This window comes from Coffea arabica, chromosome 5c (genome assembly GCF_036785885.1).
Source record: "Coffea arabica cultivar ET-39 chromosome 5c, Coffea Arabica ET-39 HiFi, whole genome shotgun sequence".
NCBI classification, from domain to species: Eukaryota; Viridiplantae; Streptophyta; class Magnoliopsida; order Gentianales; family Rubiaceae; genus Coffea; species Coffea arabica.
Window position 1 is genome coordinate 40,854,007 of NC_092319.1, and position 19,804 is coordinate 40,873,810.

General features: G+C 38.1%; 4 protein-coding genes across 5 annotated transcripts; all 4 read left to right on the plus strand.

The window, feature by feature from the left end:
- Positions 1-2,138: 2,138 nt before the first annotated feature.
- LOC113690343 (disease resistance RPP13-like protein 4) lies at positions 2,139-6,498 on the plus strand. The gene is made up of 2 exons (XM_027208195.2): positions 2,139-2,551; positions 3,312-6,498. Exon 2 carries the CDS (start codon positions 3,323-3,325, stop codon positions 6,206-6,208), a length of 2,886 nt encoding a protein of 961 aa, XP_027063996.1. The 5' UTR covers positions 2,139-2,551; positions 3,312-3,322; the 3' UTR covers positions 6,209-6,498.
- Positions 6,499-7,369: 871 nt separating this feature from the next.
- Positions 7,370-8,140, plus strand: LOC140007350 (fasciclin-like arabinogalactan protein 21). Its single transcript, XM_072050086.1, has 2 exons — positions 7,370-7,920; positions 8,020-8,140. Exons 1-2 carry the CDS (start codon positions 7,370-7,372, stop codon positions 8,138-8,140), a joined length of 672 nt encoding a protein of 223 aa, XP_071906187.1.
- Positions 8,141-9,206: 1,066 nt separating this feature from the next.
- LOC113689914 (disease resistance RPP13-like protein 4) lies at positions 9,207-14,347 on the plus strand. Of its 2 annotated transcripts, none has more exons than XM_072050922.1 (5): positions 9,207-9,575; positions 9,667-9,841; positions 9,936-10,089; positions 10,186-10,406; positions 11,463-14,347. In XM_072050922.1, the coding sequence occupies exon 5, from the start codon at positions 11,465-11,467 to the stop codon at positions 14,099-14,101; it is 2,637 nt and encodes an 878-aa protein (XP_071907023.1). In that variant the 5' UTR covers positions 9,207-9,575; positions 9,667-9,841; positions 9,936-10,089; positions 10,186-10,406; positions 11,463-11,464; the 3' UTR covers positions 14,102-14,347. The 2 variants fall into 2 exon arrangements, with proteins under 2 accessions (XP_071907023.1, XP_027063519.1); XM_027207718.2 differs by having other exon boundaries at positions 9,667-9,792.
- Positions 14,348-17,078: 2,731 nt separating this feature from the next.
- On the plus strand, positions 17,079-18,201 carry LOC140007534 (fasciclin-like arabinogalactan protein 21). The gene has a single exon (XM_072050200.1). It carries the CDS (start codon positions 17,079-17,081, stop codon positions 18,159-18,161), a length of 1,083 nt encoding a protein of 360 aa, XP_071906301.1. The 3' UTR covers positions 18,162-18,201.
- The last annotated feature ends 1,603 nt before the right edge of the window (positions 18,202-19,804 follow it).

Genomic DNA, 19,804 nt, shown 5'->3' on the forward strand with positions numbered 1-19,804 from the left:
GTAAAAGTGAATGACGAAAAAAATTCATTTAACGAAATGTGGAGATGTTTTTAACGATTTTTCCAAGTTTTTAATATAAAAAATTACAATAACGTATTTTATAAATACTTCTAAAAACAGCTAATCCAAACGGTCCACAATTTTCTCAAATATTATTTTACTATATCAAAAACGTGTTTTCAAATCAGCTTCTTATTTTCCTAACTACCTTTTTGTCTCACATACACATTTTCAATTAACTTTTTTTCTTTTCAATCTTTTTTATCTCACATACATTACATTATAGTGCTATAATAATTATTCCAAATAATGTTTTAAATAATCTCTTACCGGAATGCTCTTAGGATTTTTCTTTTCTATGTATGCTTTTGGTCATTATTAAGGTAAAGAATTGCTTTTTTTCTTTTTTAACCCAATCAAATATTGAATTTCTTGCAGTTCGAGTCTGGTTCTTAACACACTAATGGACTTTTTATTTTGTCCTACAAAGCTGTTTGGTTCTTGAACCACTTTCTTGCCTTTCCATCGTGATTGGTTCCTCTCATCCAGACGCGCTTGTCTTTGCTTTCCACGCCTTCGCGGCAAGTGTCTTGAACTTTCAATCATCTGGTCTGGGCCGTACTTAAATGCATTTTGGGCTACATTGCAATCATACTCGTGGCTCAAAAAAACTGAAAATTCAAGATTTTAAAATTCCTATTGATGCTTTGATTTAATGCCTATGAGGTGTTTGTCCATATGCTTGAACCATCAATTCATTATTTCACGCTTTCCATAGATGTTTTCTTGTACTACAATGTAGATTTCTGGGGCTAAAAATAGAACATCTTCAGCCGAGGTTCAAAAGGCCCTGACGCTATTTTTGGCCTGAAACACACATTGGCAATTTGCCTAATGAGCAAGGAGTAAATTTCTAAATTAGTAATACTTTTGAAGGAAAATTCCAAAATAGTGAAAATTCCGAAACAAAACGTGTCTTGTAAACAAGAGTAAAATATAGTTTTGTATCTAAACTTTATCCTTTGAGCAATTCTAGTATCCAAATTTTGGATAAAAGCAAATCTACCACATTTGGTACCCTTGATAGGCCTTTTTTTTTTTTTTTTTTTTCAAATTTCCAATGAAAAAATCACATGCTGTCACATGCTTGACAACAAAATTGTGAAAAAGATTTTACGTTTATACCTAGTTGAAGGATCTTCAAATTGTTGTTTCAAACTCTTACAAATAGAAAATTTCGTAAATTTTTTCTTATGATTTCATGGTTGAATCCATAAAGGTTCGATTGAAATAAGGGTATCAAAGTTTTTTTTTCTTTTTTTATGAGAGGGTATGGATAGGAGAGGGAAGTCTTAAGCGTGTATGATTATTAGCTCAATTGGGTATTTTTATAGCATAAGTTATTTTCTTTTTAAATGTGTGACTTATATATTCTATTAGTCCTTAGGGGGGAAGGATGGGTTGGGTGTTACGGGAGAAGGGAGTGTAAGCAAGAGGTCTCAGGTTCGAGTCCTCCTACTTACACTAAAAAAAAAAAAAAAATTAGTCCTTAAACTGGCCACGAGTTAATAGGTATTTTAGTTAGCAAATGATTTTTTTTTCCAGTAGGAATTTGAAAAAACCCGTGAAAAATACCAAATGTGCTTAAATGTTAGTATACATCAGGTACCAAATTTACTTTCGCATTAATTTTACTCTAAACAATGCATTGTGTGAATACTCTCTTCTAAGGAAACAACTCATTGTGTGAATACATCTTTCTAAGGAAACCACGAGAATGCCTTTTTAATCCTTCTAGGAAGAGGCTCTAAAACACCACCTTTTGGGAATTAATTTTATAAATACTCACTTTTTGGAAATTTACTCGGAAATGTGGAGGTATGACTCGAGTGCCAGTTTGGGTCGATCAAACGTGCATTGTTAAGCATACAATCACCATGAACTTTCATTTGTTCCGTGTGAAGTCAGTCTTACACTTACTGTTGTCATTGCAAGACAGCTTGCTTGGATAGGACCAGAGCCAAAGTTGATGATTGTCTAATGGTCCAAACTTTCTCATTGCATGATTCTGAAATATCTCAGCTCTATTTTCCGAATAATTGTTGTGATGAAGACTGATGTTTCTTGTCACTTTCTTATTCCCTTTGGGGAAAATTCAGGGCTAGACCTGAACTTTTGGAAAGCAAGTCGTTAGTGGGAGACATGCTTTTGTCTTTTAATCTCATGGATAGAAAAAGCATCTCGTAAAGGAAATTGACCTATTATGATGGCTGAATAGACAGTCTTGTTCTACGTGAAGTTAATATGAGAAAATACCAGCTAAAACAGCAAAATCATGTCTGTTCATTCACAGTACTGCAAAGGGAATTTCACCACTGGGAATCCTGAATTATAAAGCTATAAACGATCTTCTTCTAGTTCCAGAAATTGCATATACAAGATAAAATAGGCTCCACTGACAAGATAGTCCAGGATATTCCAACAGCTTGTTTGAAGCAGCACATATGTGATCAGCATACCATTCCTTGGAGATATTGATCTGTACTTTTTGGTAAGTTCACGCTTCTGTAATATCTGTAATAGTTATGGTTCTGACCGCTTCTTCTTATTTAATCTGAATTTTTTGTTCTGTACATGAACTAAGGATGTAAGAGACTAAGTAGGAATGCTTCCTTTCTCCAATTTATTCCCAAGATCTTGAAGAACATACGCTGTTAATGCCTTGACATGGACCTTCTTCTAATATGGAAAGGCGTGCCAGATTTACAGGATGATTATATATCAATGATGTTTTGATTTGATTTCTTGTACTTCAGTATCCATTGGACAGGTTAACAACCTTGGGAGGTGGTTCCTGTGGTAAGGCCACGATTGTTAGTCAACTGAAACTTTCTATATTCAGTGGGATAAAACACCGTAACTCCGGGAAGCAACTTTATCCTATTCCTGAAATATGGCATGTTTTGCTTCTCAAAAGCTGAAAATGGAAGGCTATCGTAGTACTAGAAAAGGGAATGAAGAACTATGATTAGTCATTGTGAAGTTTTTCCTGTTGGTGAGTGTGAATTTCTTTAGACCCAATAGGAGTTAAAATCCAAGGGCGCATAAAACTAGGTAATGACTCAAAAAAAAGGTAAAATAAACAGTTCGAACACATATGATATAAACTTCTGAAAGATCATTTCATAATGTTTTCAAGACTAATAACTATGTCTTCTCAAGAAATCTGTATTATCAGTCTTCTTAAGTTAAAGCAGCTAGACAAATATAAATGCGTCCAAATAATATGCTTGTTAATGTACTTCTCCCAGATTGATCAGAGATGTCTGCAATTTATGACAATTGGGAAAGGCTTGTTCGAGCCACCCTTCGCAGGGAGGATCTCCTGCTCACTGCTCTAAGGACTCCCAGCGATATTTCTACAGTATCAGAATCATCCTCTTTTAATTTCTCTGACCCCTCTCACTCAGCTTCATCTTTCAACATCTCCAGCTTACTAGTTGGAGATTCTTTTACCTACCATCAAAATCTCCAAGCCACAGACTACATTAGTGGCACCAATCTCATCAAGCACCGCGGCTCAAATGTTGGCCTTAAGGGTGCACTAGTGAATGCAGTAGCTCAAGAACTGGTGAAAGATTTAGCTCGTGCAACCCAGCACGAAAGCAGATATGCCCTTCAATTTCCAACTCGGTTCAGAATTTTGGAGGAAGAGCTGAAATTTATGCAATCATTTGTGGCTGATGCAAGCAAGCTCAAAGACGGGCAAGAAACAGTCAAGGCAACCTTACATGTACTGCAACAACTGATCTACGAAGCAGATGACCTCGTTCTCGATTGCAAGATTCAAGACGATTACCGAAAAATGAAGGGGACTTCCGGCTTCTATTTATATCCCTCTGAAATATATTTTCGCTATGAGACTGGAAAGAAGCTGACAGAAATCACCACCCGAATTAAACGTATGAGTGAATACTTGAAGTCCTATTACACCCCAAGTCAGCGTTCAAGTAGTGAAAATGGCAATGACCCAAAGAGGCGTTGGACTGCTCCGCTTATCGACCAATCTGAAGTCGTCGGCCTAAAAGAAGATGTGGAGAAAGTAAGGGGCTGGATTCTTGGTCAGAATGAACCGCTGCTTCTTGCAATTGTGGGGCTGGGGGGTTTGGGTAAAACCACCCTTGCAAAAATGATCTACAGAGATGTGAACCTCACGAGACGCTTCCAGGAGAAAATTTGGGTTTCAGTTTCTCAACCTGTCAATGAGGACGAAATCATGAAAAGCATGTTGAAGCAACTCAATGCAGATGGCAGCGGATCACCTAAAGGCGACATGCTGAGTACAATTCATGGATTGCTTTCAGACAAAGCATACCTGATTGTCCTGGATGATGTTTGGAGCACTGATGATGGTTGGTGGGAACGGATCTCTGGTGGGCTACCCGTGAAAGAGGGCCACAACAGCTGCATTATCATCACATCAAGAATAAAGACGGTTGTCAAGAATATGGGAGTTCAGGATGCACAAACTCATCAACCCAGATATCTTAATGATGAAGAGAGCTGGAAATTGTTTTGCAAAGTTGCACGCGTGTCTGAAGTTGATGAACAAAACACCAAGTTAGTTGAAGAAGGAAAAGAAATTGTTAAAAAATGTGGGGGTCTTCCCCTAGCAATCAAGACCGTCGGTGGTTTACTCTCATCAGAGGAGAGGTCTTCCATTAAGTGGAGGAAGATCCGCGAGACCTTTCATGAAAAGTTAACGAGTATAGGAGCCAATTGTTCGGAGCGTAACCCGCATGTGATTGCCTCTCTGCAGCTAAGCTATGATGAGCTTCCTGCTTTCTTGAAGCCATGCATATTGTGCTTCTCGATTTATCCAGAGGATTATGAAGTTGATGTTGACCAGCTGATTCGCTGGTGGGTAGGAGAAGGATTTCTCCGCGGCATGAGCTCAGAAACTGCGACAGAATTCGCTTTCAAGTCATTGTCAGAGCTTATCAGTCGGTGCCTGGTTGAAGTAGCTCAGCGAAGAAACTTTGATGGCAGTTTTTATACCTGCAAGGTGCATGACATGGTCCGAGATTTGACAATTAAAATAGCAAAAGAAGAAGATTTCTGCAGCTTCGATGCAAATGGAAAACATATTGCTGACGTCTGCTCCCGTCGACTTGGAGTCACACAAGAGACAAAGTTATCTGCCCTTCGAGGAAACTCAAAGCTCAGGGCATTACTTCTAACCACAACCCATTATATCAGTTTCAATAGGAATACAGAGTTGGCAAAAATCAAGTCTCTCAGGGTACTGGACCTCTCACATGCCAGACTAGACTATGTTTTTGTGAAGGATCTTTGGAACTGGATCACTTCCCTTAAACGCCTAGCTTGTTTGAGCCTCAGAGATGTTGCACAATTGCTTGAAGTCCCAAACTCAATCGGCAAATTATTGGGCCTCCAAGTGCTGATTCTGGGAGAATGTAAATATCTTAAAAAGCTTCCCACTTCAATTGTAAAACTTCCAAGATTAATCATCTTGGATGTTGGCAATTGCCCAAGTCTTCGGTGTTTACCACAAGGGTTCTCGAGACTTTCTAATCTCCAGAAGCTGTATGGATTTAAGATAGCTGGTCCTGGAAATGCTGCCGGTTCCCACCTTGCAGAGCTGAAGGCTCTGACTGAACTTCGTGTCCTGCAGATAGACTTAACTGAAGATAGCACTATTGAGGATCGGGAATTGGATGCGTTGGAACTGCTGGAGAAACTAAAGCTTTTGTCCATTAATGCAGGTGATTGCAAAGATAAGAACATTTTAAGCAAGATGAATAAATTGTCACCCCCTTCTTCCATCGAGGAATTGTATCTGAAGCATTATCTTGGAGAAACTACGCCAGCATGGATTAATCCCAGGTCACTTCAACAACTGCAGTATCTTTCTGTGGAGAACTCAGGAATAGAAAAGATGAACCAAGAATTTTGGGGAGATGAAGAATATAAATGGGATGTCAAAGGGTTGTGTTTAAAGTTCTGCCAAAGACTTGAGGTGTCATGGGAAGAATTGCAAGCAGTGATGCCTCAGATCAGACACCTGGAGGTTAGCCAGTGTAATTTACTGGCTTCATTTCCTTGTGATGTTGAGGCTGTTGGGTTCTGGCACAAGGACACTAAGGAAAAAAATGTGTCAGAGAATGTATTCAGTCAAGAAGATTGAAAGCAGCTAGACGACATGGTGTCAAGAGGTTAGTCAGTGTAATTTGGTGGTTTCATTTAAGATTGAAAGCAGCTAGATGACATGGTCCGATCTTGGGAAAGCATTATCAAAGTTTGACGTGATCTGTATCCCGGTTCTTGGACAATATGTTGTGGCATTTGTTAGTGATGTGAAGTGTATTTGTATATGCTGAACTTTACTAATTTACTCATTGTTACTTTTTTCTCTTCCATGTTGATCATGTAAGCCTAATTTGGAGTTGGTGCTTTCAAAATATGATTTTTCCTTTCTATGATGGTGTGCTTTTAATCATTACTATACTAAGTGGCGATAGAAATAAACTAAAAGATGGCCCATCTCATTGATTTTAGAATTGCACGTTTTGGAAAGAAACAGAAATATATTTTGGTCTATGACAAGGCTCCAAGTCTTACAAGGAGGAGGGGAAAGGGGAGAGCTTGAGAGTGAACATCATTCTCACCTGACTAATATCTCATCAGTAAAACTCTGGATCTTAGGGACCAAAAAAAAAAAAAAAAAAAAAATCCTTTACTGCTTTTCTAGGTATTACTTCTATTTTTCACGTCTGGGTGCCTGGGCTGAATTTGGAGTTTATACTCGAGTAGTTACAAGCCTTTCAATTTGGAAAGCCAAATACAATTTAAAAGCCCATGAAGGGTGCATCAATTGTGATCAATTTCTACTCCCCCCGCCGGGCACAATTAACAATACAGCAGGACACACACAACCTGCAGTGAACTACAAGATTCATTCTGCTGCTAAAATCCCAGATAAAAGCACATTGAAAAGCAAGAATTTTCTACTAGTTTTCTCTTCATTTGTCTCGGGAAATGAGAAATTCTTCTTGCTCACATTGGTGGCATTCCCCCTTCCACTTGTGCGTGTCTGTGGTTCTTGCAATTGTGGCAATCATTGTAAACCTGAATGCAGACACCAGCAACAATTCATCTCCGTTGATCCAAGCCTCCAAAAGAGGCCTCTCATTGAATGCTTCCAAAGCTCCAAGAGCTCATTGTTTCAATGTCATGGCCACCCTTCTCCAAATCTCCACTGAGCTCTTTTTTTCCCCCTGAATCCACCATTTTTACAATCCAAGATTCCTCCATTTCCAACATTTCAGGCCATCTACCTCCTTGGGCAATGAAGCAAGTCCTCCAGTGCCACTCTTCTCCTGTAAAACTTCCCATACAAGAATTATTCAAGAAACCCGAAGACAGTTGCTTGAGTACTCTACTTCACGATAAGATCATCAAGGTTACAAAGAAGGATGAAGAAAAGCATGAAATTGAGGTCAATGATGTGATGATTTCTCATCCTGATGTGTTTCCTGGAGTCCTCTTTTCAGTGCATGGTGTTCTCGGATCATTCTCATCATTAGACCTTCGTGAACATATTGATCAAGATTGGAACTTTATTCACTCCCCCACTTGTGGAAATTTTGATCAGAGTCATCGTTTGAACGGTACTAATGAGATGAAGCACTCTGTTCGATGGCCAAGTATAATCCAGTTTCTCAGTGCTAACGGATTTGTCCATTTTGCGAAAGGATTGCAGTCTGTTGTTGATGAGGTTGTTCAAGAGTATGCTGATTTGAGTTCTGTCACCATCTTAGCTCCACCATATTTCACGTTCATAGCACTGTCAGCACTACTGCTAGATAGAGTTGTAAGGTTACATGTATTGCCGCAGAGGTTTACATAAAAAGAATTGGCCTTATTGCCTGAAAAACCACCTCTCAAAACTCTGTTATCTGACGAAAGTCTTGAAGTTACTATGAACAATTCTTCAAGATCACTGGCAATTGATGGGGTAGAGATCACAGAAGCTGGGATTTTCTCATCCAGAGAAGTTGTGATCCACGGAATCTCTAGAGCTCTTGGTATGGAGAAGATTTCTGATACATCAAGATAGCTTTTGGGAAATTTTCCAGGATCATAGCATTCAAAAGTTGCAACTTTTGCTTTTACAGAATGATTTCGTACTTGTTTAACATTAGTGCTATTACTTTTCTTTTTTCTGTAGCAAGCCTTTTCTTTCTTTCTTTCTTTCTTTCTTTTTTTGGCTTGAACCAGGACTCAGAAGTTTGTGTATTTTGCATTCCTATCTGTGCCAATTGCTGTTTCCTCTCACAGATTACCTGCTTAACTTTTGCTAGATTAGATATTTAGCAAATTCCTACGGTATCAACAGATGAAGAAGGTCTACTTGAAAAGTGGGAAAAAGATGCTTTGAAGTCTTATTGCAGTTCCCCTTTGGTCCTAGATTTTTAGCAAGCACCCAAATAAGTTCGTGAAGAGCTAGAATTGACCAATGCGGAATCTTGAAATGATGATTTTATGAACCCTTAGCCTAATCCGAAATGCTATATAGTAGAAGACAGGTGTTCCCAGTGTAAAGGAATGGATCAATCCTCTGTGCTATTGAGCACTTTTTGTATAGAAATGAGGGGCCATTGCTCCAAGTGTAAAAAGTTCAGTTGATGATCAATTTATTACTAATATAGTTTTGAAAAAAAAAAAAAAAAAGAAGACAGATGTTCCCATTTTTGAGTATGAAGCTTTCTGAACAAGACTAGAATCTAGGAGTTTTTTTTTACCAAATATAAGGAAGCAATTGCTTGGATTTGGAGAGATAAGTTAAGAATATCATAAGTTGGTTTTATGCCGATAACTTAGCAAAGATGATTATAAACTCTCACTTGTCCTATCTGAAGTGCTAAGTTGTTTCGTTATCATGTAGCACACCTGGAGCAGAATACAGTCGACCATATATTACATTGCCTTAATAGTCCAAAAGTTCTCATTTCATAATTGTACAAGTACAGCTTTGCTTTTGCACGTAATAATTGAAGGCTACACAGCTCTTGTCATTTTCTTGTTCCTCTCACGAAAATTCCAGGATAGACTTGCACCATGGAAAGCAAGGGACTAGTGATAGTGGAAGACATGCTTTATTCTTGATGGAAGAAAAAGCATCTCGTAGAGAAAAGAAATTTGGAGCAAGGGATTGATCCGCTTGACTCCTTCCACGTGAAGTTCATGTCACTGATTAAAAAGATTAATGGCTGCTCAAACAACATATCAATGTCTGTTAATTTGACCACATTGCCAACAGAATCTTCCCACTAAGACTTCAGCATTATAAAGGTTACAACAACCTTCATCCAGGTTTAGTTTCAAAGCCCTCAGTACCGGCTCAGTTGGCAAAACAGCTCATGTCACTCAGATAGCTTAAATTCAAAGCTAATGATCCCATAAACATCTTCAATCATTGCACAGCACTGCATCGTGGTCCTTCGGATAAACACCTGAGGAACTACTTGGAGGAGCTACTGATCTTTTCTGAGGTAGAATTTGTGCTACGCTTGCAGTTCTTGCTCCTCGTGCTTATTTCATCAGATGTTTGTTCTTTCTACATGATCCCTTTCTGTAACTCAGTGTCAGGTCCTGGACTGGAATATGTTGCTACTGTTTTGCATATGATGTACCTTCTTTGAGGGAAGGGAAGGGTATAGCAGCTTTCCAGCATGATCATAAGTGACGATTTCACTTACTGAATTTTCGGTATCCACCAGACATCCGTTGTCCAAGCGTCCCTGCTTACTCTTATTAGGCAAAATATTCTTACTTCTGTGGGAAAAACACAGTCAGGTAACGTTTTTAGACTAATTCCATACAGGTTTAATCTCAGTGCCCTCTGTATGTAGGCTTTGTTGACACAATAGCCCAGATCACTCAGATAGCTTGATTTCAAAGCTAATGATCCAATAAACATCTTCAATCATCGCATAGCACTGCACTTGTGATCCTTTGGATAACCAACTGAAGAACTACTCACAAGAGCAACTGGTGTTTTCTGAAGTGAGTTTGCGCTATGCTTACAGTTCTTTCTCCTTGTGATTATTTCATCAGATGTTTGTTCTTTCTACATGATACCTTTCTACATCTCACTGTCAGGTCCTGGACTGGAATATGCTTCTAGTGTTCTGCGGATGATCTACCTTCTTTGATGGAAAAAGGGGCGTAGCAGCTTTCCAGCATGATCATAAGCGAAGATTTCGTTTACTGAACTTCCGGCGTCCACAGATATACATTGTCCAACTGTCTCCACTTCTAAAGCCAGAATTGCTGTCAACTGATATATACCTTTCTTCTGTGGGAAAACCACTGAAAGTCAGGTAGCATCTTTAGTATAATTTCTCAACATTGTAATTTGATTTCAGAAGCATAAAATGAAGTCAATGGTACAGAACATGAACTAAAGTAGTCGATTGGGTTTATTTTCTGAGATTTAATTATTTTTGTTAAGCAAGGGATGGCCGATACTGTCCTCTACGAAATTTCTAGACCAAACAGAAACTATACATGAATATCTAAAGGTGAACACATACTATATATTCTAGGGTAATGAGCAAGTGTATTGGAGCCACCTTTTTGTGATGGTGTTCATAACTTTTTATTTACCCAACACTGTCTTACTAAATGGTCCTTCTGCTCAAGTTTTGCTAGTGTCTCACTGTTTTGTGTTCATTTTTGACCTGTATACACTTAGAATATTTTAACGGAAGAGAGCTGGAAACATCCAGATTCCATGTCCAAATATTGAATATGTTTGTTGAAGTAAACATTATTTTTCAAGCTTCCCTGTAACAGCAAGATTTTTTTGTCTTTGGGAATAAAATCAGTGAAAACTAGTTGAGTAACCAGATAGCCAAAAATCAGAAAATCCAAAGTCTAACCTTTGAGGCTTCATGACTATACCCAGGCCACGAGTAGTAAATATCAGGAGATGCTTAGGGTAGTGCTTTTCATAACTTCAGAAACCATTGTTAGACAAATACATCACAACTTTCACCAATACTTCAAGTTGATAACTTTCACTACTTCAGTTTCAACCTTGATCTGTTTTACGACATGCTCTGAACGAATTGTGTTTGACAAATCAGCAAGATAAGCTTATAATATGTTCTTTAGCATGCATAGAATCTGTACACTTCGAATCCCAACATGCATGACTTAGTGTGCTGATGAAAATAAATATCCCCTAAACAAACAACTCAGCAAAGTACCAAACAAAGGATAAATAAGGCCTTGTTAAGGCCTACTTATTGAGGTTGGCTTGGATATTGTTCAAGATTATAAGAAATCATAGTAAATGCTTGTCTACTTTTCTGCATCCTTTTGCAAATTTAATTCAACTTATTTCCAAGTGTTTGCCTTCATGAATTCCTCAGACATGATGCTGCCAAGTGCACTAGCTGGTGCCGTTGCTCAAGAACTTGTGAAAGATTTGAGTACCGAAATCCAGGATCAAAGCAAATATGCAATTCAATTTCCAGCTCAGTTCTCTGAGTTGAGAGAACAGCTGAAATTTATGCAATCATTTGTCTCTGATGCAAGCAAGCTCAAAGACAAGCAAGAAACAGTCAAGATGACCTTGCAAGAACTTCAGAAACTGATCTACGAAGCAGATGATCTGGTTGTTGATTGCCAGATTCGAGAAGACTACACAGAAACAAAGGCTAGTTCTTGCAGCCTTTGTCTTTCTGAGATGGCCTTTCGCTATAAAACAGGGAAAAAGCTAACAGAAATCAACAGCCACATTAAAAGAATGCGGGAAAATTTGAACTCTTATTACACTCCCATTGCAAAGCATTCAGATAGTGAGAGCAAAAATGGCAGAAAGACACTTTGGAGTTCCCCCGTTTTTGACCAATCTGAAGTCGTTGGGCTAACAGAAAATGTGGCAACAATAAGGGACTGGATTCTTGGTCATAATGAACCATTGCTTCGCCTTGCAATCGTGGGGCTGGGGGGTTTGGGTAAAACGACCCTGGCAAAGATGACCTATAGAGATGTGAATCTCACGAAACGCTTCCAAGAGAAAATTTGGGTCTCAGTTTCTCAACCAGTCAATGAGACCGAAATCATGAAAAGCATGCTGAGGCAACTCAAATCTGATGACAGCGGATCCTCTAAAGGTGACATGCTGAGTAGAATCAGTCAATTGCTTTCAGAAAAAACCTACCTGATTGTTCTAGATGATGTCTGGAGCATTGAAGATGGTTGGTGGGAACGGATCTCCAGTGGGCTACCCAAGACAGAGGGCCTCAACAACTGCATTATAATCACATCAAGGATCAAGAAAGTTGTCAAGAAAATGGGAGTTCAGGATGCCCAAATTCATCGACCCAGACTTCTTAATGATGAAGAGAGCTGGAAATTATTCTGCAAGGTTGCACTGATCTCTAAAGAAGATGAAGAAAATACTAAGTTAATTGAAGAAGGAAAAGAGATTGTTCAAAAGTGTGGGGGCCTTCCCCTGGCAATCAAGACCATTGGTGGTTTACTCTCATCAGAAGCCAAGTGTTATAGTGAATGGACGAGGATTCACAAGAACTTCCATGAAAAGTTGACAAGTGCAGAAGGCAGTCGTGCTGGTGGTAATCAGCATGTGATTGCCTCTCTGCAGCTTAGCTATGATGAGCTCCCTCCTCGCTTAAAGCAATGCATATTGTGCTTCTCGATTTATCCAGAAGATCATGAAGTTGATGTTGACCAACTGATTCGCTGGTGGGAAGGAGAAGGATTTGTCCGTTGTAGGAGCACAGAAGCTGTGACAGAATCAGCTCTCAACTGCTTATCTGAGCTTATCAATCGATGCCTGGTTGAAATAGCTGAGAGAAGAAATTTTGATGGGAGTGTCTATACCTGCAAGGTGCATGACATGGTTCGAGATTTGACAATTAAAATAGCAAGAGAAGAAGATTTCTGCAGTTTCGATGAAAATGGAAAGCATGTTGCTAATGCTGGCTCTCGTAGACTTGGAGTCACAAAAGAGACAAAGTTCCAGACCCTCCGAGGAAACTCAAACCTCAGGGCATTACTTTTAACAGCAACCGATTACATCGGTTTCAATAGTAATATTGAATTGGCTAACGTCAAGTCTCTCCGGGTGCTGGACCTCTCACGTGTCAAACTAGACAGCATTTGTATGAAAGATCTCTGGCATTGGATCACTTCCCTTACACGCCTAGCTTATTTGAGCCTCAGGTATGTTGCACAATTGTCAGAAATCCCAAACTCAGTCGGTAAACTATGGGGCCTTCAGGTTCTGATTCTGGGAGAATGTAAGGATCTCAAAAATCTTCCCCCATCAATTGTTAACCTTCCAAGATTAATTATCTTGGATGTTGGCAATTGCCCAAATCTTCAGTGTCTACCACAAGGATTTTCGAGACTTTCCAAACTCCAGGAGCTATACGGATTTAAGATAGCTGGCACTGGCAATGCTGCAGGTTCCCACCTTGGAGAGCTGAAGGCTTTGACTGAACTTCGAGTCCTGCAGATGGACATAACTGAAGAAAGCACAATCAATGATCAGGAATTGGAGATCTTAGCACAGCTAGAGAAACTAAAGATTTTGTCGATCAATGCAGGTGATTGCGAAGACGAGGACATACTAAGCAAGTTGAATAAATTGTCACCCCCTTCTTCCATTGAGGAATTGTATCTGAAGCATTATGTTGGAGAAACTACACCAGGATGGATTAATCCGAAGTCACTTCGACAACTGCAGTATCTTTGTATGGAGGACTCTAGAATAAATAAGATGAACCAAGATTTTTGGGGAGATGAAGAACATAAATGGGATGTCAAAGGGTTGTGTTTAAAGTTCTGCCAAAGGCTTGAGGTGTCATGGGAAGAATTGCAAGCAGTGATGCCTGAGATCAGACACCTGGAGGTCAGCCAATGCAACCTGCTGGTCTCATTTCCTTGTGATGTTAAGTCTGTGGGGTTCTGGTGCAAGGACGAAAAGAAAAAAGATGTGCGTCGGAGGATGTTTTCAGTCAAGAAGATTGAAAGCAGCTAGATGACATGGTCTGATCTTTGGAAAGCATTTTCAAGTTTGAAGTTAGACAATATGTTGCGGTATTTGTTAGTGATTTGGAGGTTTATTTGTATTTGCTGAACTTTACTTGTTGGTACTCTTTTCTCTTCCGCCTTGATCATGTAAGCCTAATTTGGTGCTTTCAACTCTGTCATAGCACTATAAATATAGAGGTAGAGATATCAACTATTTCTACTCTCACTCATCTATGCACAACATTTTAATGTTTTTCCTGTATTATCAAAAAGAAGATGATTTACTACAATTCTAGCAATTAATAATGCCAGCCAATGCACTTAAGCCATAAGTTTCCTTATTAAGGCCTATTAAGATACTTATGATTTGGAAATCTGTATTTTAACCATTCATGATTTGAATTGAAGTAAAATGTAAGTTATCTATAATATTAAATAGTCATAAAAATGGGAGAGGGACGGGTTGGGTAGCAAGGTGAAAGGAGTATAAATAAGAGATCCGAGGCATCTTACTTATACTAAAAAAAAGAAGGGTTAATTACATTTACCTCTCCTGAGGTTTAATCAAATAACGAATCGATCCCTGAGATTTGACCAAATAACAAAAAGGTCCCTCAACCGTTAGTGTTTGCCGTTGACTGTTAGGGTTAATTACATTTACCCCCTTGAGATTTGACCAAATAACGAATCGATCCCTAAAATTTGACCAAATAACAGATTCCTCCCCCACACTAACTTCTGTCACTTATATGTAACGGAAATAGCCAAAAATCTAAATAACCCTTATTGATTTCCATCAAATTTTTAAGGATTAATTACATCCATCTCCCTTGTGGTTTGACCAAACTACTTTTAAATTCCTGTGGTGTGGTAATATTACATGTATCTCTTTTTTAAGTAATCTCGTCAAAGACACTTAAATAGAAGTCATAAAATATCATATTTACCCTCTTTGTAAAACTTGTAGTTAGAGAAAACTTACCGTTAAAAAATCGAAGGTGGTTTCAATAATAACAAATTAAACAAAGAGTTTATTACTTAAATAAAACAGTTTTTAACCAGTATAAAAGAAAAAAACCAAGCATGTAATAATCAAACTTGATAAAATATGCGCATAAAGGAACAAAAGAAAGAAAATGAAGAAAGAAGAAAAGCTTAGAAAACAAAAAAGAAATTAAAATGTGAAAAGCAAAGAAAGGAATGGAAAAAAAAAAGTAGAGTGAAAAAAGGAAACCGACAATTGAGCGATGAAAGAAAATTTATAGAAGCAATGTAAAGGTTCACTCAATTCACCACAAAAATGAGACGGACATGATTTTAAAAAATGAGACCATTATCAGATTCTCAAATATCCTTTGACTACTTAATCGGCCATGACAAAGTGTTTTGTGTAGAAAAGCCTTCTGCTAGTTTGGTTTTACAATGGGTTACTAATAAATAGAGTAAAATGTCAATAGAAATCTGGTACTTCATTTATATAATATAGGAAAAGTATAAGGAGCTGGTACATTATGAAAAGAAAAAATGCGTACTACATTTTCAACCCTCTTATTCGCTAGAAATTTTAATTTTACTCTATCTTTTAAATAAATTATTTTTTTAAAAAATAGGTACTTTGTTCATATAATGGGAAAAGTCGTAAAGCACTGGTATTTTATGGGATAATGGGTATTACCCCATGTAATCCAAAATTTGTCATACTATTTCACCAAATTACAAAATACGTGTATGGCAAATTTTGCATTACAAGGTCTATCAAAATTTACTCTGATTTTATCTGTTAAATAAATTAATAATTTGTTGGATTCAAAATTTTATCTGCTAACCAAAATTTTTTTCTGAAAACACAAAAATCAATAGGTCAAAAATTTGATGGAAATCAATAAGGGTTATTCAGACTTTTGGCTTTTTCCGTTACATATAAGTGACAGAAGTTAGTGTGGGGAAGGAATCTGTTATTTGGTCAAATTTTAGGGATCGATTCATTATTTGGTCAAATCTCAGGGGGGTAAATGTAATTAACCCTAACAGTCAACGACAAAGACTAACGGTTGAGGGATCTTTTTGTTATTTGGTCAAATCTCAGGGATCGATTCGTTATTTAGTCAAACCATAGGGGAGGTAAATGTAATTAATCCAGAAAAGAAGGTCATAAAAGTCAAATTAGACATTCTCTTATTAAGACGCACCAAATTGTAGGGAAAAACATATATGTATTATAGAAACACTAGTGATAGAAAAGAAGCATAAATCAAAGGCAATCAAAAGTATTATACAATCATAATCACTAGCAATCAAAAAGAAGCATAAATCATAAATAGAAGCGAGCAAATTGGAGGGCTAGTTTTTTTGATCTTCCAACATGATTCAAAACTTTGAAATATGTGAAGCATACTACCTTCTCATCAGAAGTGCTGCAGACTAGCAACTTTCAGTCATTGCCCCAAGCTTTGATCAGTCAACTTGTAAAATTTTATACAGAAACTCCCTACCCAAAACTACATGAAAAGGCCATAGGATTATTGCAAAGACTCAAGTATTCATTCAAGGTAAAAAAAACAAATTAAAATTACTACTTTAGGAAGGTGTGCATACAAAAGCTTCATCCGTTCCCATCAAAGGCGTGTTATCTTTAAGCTTTCTGAAGATCACGCTTTGACCTTCACAGTGGGCCTTTCTTTTGTCTTGTCTTGGGTGTCTGGGCCCGGATTGAAGTTTTCTAATCTAACCAATGAATTACGAAAACCGAAACACAATTTATGAACAAGTTTTGAATCTTGATTTCTTCTTTAGTTAATTCTATAAATTTGACCAATTTCTAAATTTTCCCAGCAATTAACAACGCCAATAAGAAAACACACACAACCTACAGTGAACGACAACAGGATTCTTCAACAAATTACTACATTCATTCTGAACCCAGAGAAAATACACATTGAAAAGCAAAAATCTTCTACTGGTAATTTCTTGATTTCTCTCAGAAAATGGCAAACTCTTCTTGCTCACATTGGTGGCATTGCCCTTTCTACTTTTGCATGTCTGTGGTTCTTGCATTTCTGGCAATCACAACAAACCTGCACGAAGACACCAAAAGCAATTCAACCCCATCAATCCAAGCCACCAGAAGAGGTCTTTCATTGAATGCTTCCAAAGCTCTAAGAGCTCATGGTTTCAATGTCATGGCCACCCTTCTCCAAATCTCCCCTGAGATCTTTCTTTCATCCCCTGAGTCGACCATTTTTGCAATCCAAGATTCCTCCATTTCCAATATTTCAGGACATCTACCTCCTTGGGCAATGAAGCAACTCCTTAAATACCACACGTCTCCTGTCAAACTTCCCATGCAAGAATTATTCAAGAAACCAGAAGGCAGTTGCTTGAGTACCCTACTTCATGATAAGATCATCAAGATTACCAAGAATGATGGAGCAAAGCATGAAATCGAGATCAATAATGTGTTGATTTCTCACCCTGATGTGTTTCTTGAAGGTCCCATTTCAGTGCATGGTGTTCTTGGATCATTCTCGTCGTTAGACCTTCCTGGTCATATTGATCAGGATTGGAACTTTATTCAGCCTCCCACTTGCGAGAATTTTAATCAGAGTCGTGGGTTCAACAGTACTAATGAGATGAAGAACTTTGTTCGATGGCCAAGTATAATCCAGTTTCTCAGTGCTAACGGATTTGTCCAATTTTCGATTGGATTGCAGTCTGTTCTTGATGGGATTGTTGAAGATTATGCTGATTTGAACTCTGTCACCATCTTTGCTCCACCATACTTCACGTTCATAGCAATGCCTGCGCCATTGCTTGGTAGAGTAGTGAGGTTACATGTTTTGCCGCAGAGGTTTACATACAGAGAATTGGCCTTATTACCTGATAAATCACCTCTCAAAACCCTGTTATCTGATGAAAATCTTGAAGTTACTATCAGCGTTTCTAAAAGATCACTGGCAATTGATGGGGTAGAGATCACAGAAGCTGACATTTTCTCATCCAGGGAAGCTGTGATCCACGGAATCTCCAGAGCTCTTAGTGTGGAGAAGATTTCTGGTACATCAAGATAGCCTGTGGGGAGATTTTCCAAGATTATAGCATTCTGCAATATGGTTCAGTTGTTGAACTCTTGCTTTTGCAGAATGATTTAGTACTCTAATGTTAGTGTTTTCACATTCCATTTTTTTGTTGCAAGCATTTATTATGATGGTTGAACAGGGATTCGAAAGTTAGTGTATTTCAGCATTCCCATCTGTGCCAAATTGCAGTCATCTTTTTACAAATTTCCAGCTCAATATTTGAAACGGTATAACTGTCTGATAACCAATGATGCTAAAAAGGAAATGTAGATTTAGGTATTTAGCAAAACCTACGATATTAACAGATGAAGAAGGAATGAATAGTGAAGAGTGGAAAAACATGCATTCAAGTTATGTTGCATTTCCCATTTGGTCCTAGATTTTTAGCAAGCTCCGCAACAGACCAATGCGGAATCTCAAAATGATGATCTATGGAAGCCTTAGCCTAATCTGACATGCTTTATAGTAGGAGACAGGTGCTCCCATTTTTGAGTAATAGCCTTTCTGTACAAGACTAGAACCTAAGAGTTTTTTGTTACCAAATATGAGGAAGTAATTAATATTTGGACGTAGGGGGATTGATAGGTTGCGATTTTATCATTTATTTTATTATTAATTTCTTCTATTATCTGATCCAATTTGGATTAATTGCTAGATTCTACTCACTTTTAGTATTTTACATATATTTCAGGGAGTAGAACCAAAATACCATAATAAGTGCCGATTTGACAGTTATCAGGAAAGAGTTCAAGTAGCAGACATCCAAGGCATTTTTGGAACAAGGAGATACAAGTCCTTTTTGATAATTCGCAGAGGGCAGCATTAAAAGGAGGAACGAAGGGCTGAAGTGGGAGCTTCCTCTTCCTCTTCCTCCGGAGTCCTCTCCGCAAGGGAGGGGGCCGCACAAAGCCGCCGCGCAGGAGACTACTTGGAAGCTTTAGTTTTTGACTTTTCTTTGGTTGCTTTTCCTTCTGGCATGGCGGGTCCTCTTTGTTTTCTCCATTTCCTTAGTTTTTAGAACTTTGACTTTTCTTCTAAAGAGGGCATTGAGTAGCCGTTCTCCTTCTGGGGGTGTCAGACCAAAGGAAGACTATGAATTACCCTTTGTAGCTTTCTTTCTTTATTGAGTAAACGAATTGAATTCGCCCAACTTCCCAATTGATGGCCGCAGCTTTTGCTTCAATTTCTTGTGGTTTAGTTCATCAATTATGAATTAATTTTCCAATTCTAGTCAAGGAGCAACGAAGGTTCTGGTTCGCCTAAAAATTGTGAGATCGATTTAATTTAATCTTTTTCTTTTATTTATTGGTATTCGCATATTCCTTGATTGCTATGCTTATGGTTATTTAATTAATTGATTGTCTTGGATCCGGATAATTAATTGATTTGGTAACCTATTGTCAATTAGGGCATTAAATTCGTAATTATTTAATTGTCCTGAAATAGTGACAACTGGCACGATTAGATTCGTGTTAGGGGGATACGCGGGCTAATATGAAATAACCCTGGTAGTGCGTTATTTGGTTAGAATAGGGCTCTTCTAATACGTAAGGCAATTGGGGAATTAAATTCTACGGGCGTACCTAGGATTATTTCTCAATTAGAGCAGTGATTAACGGGCGTACCTTGATCAC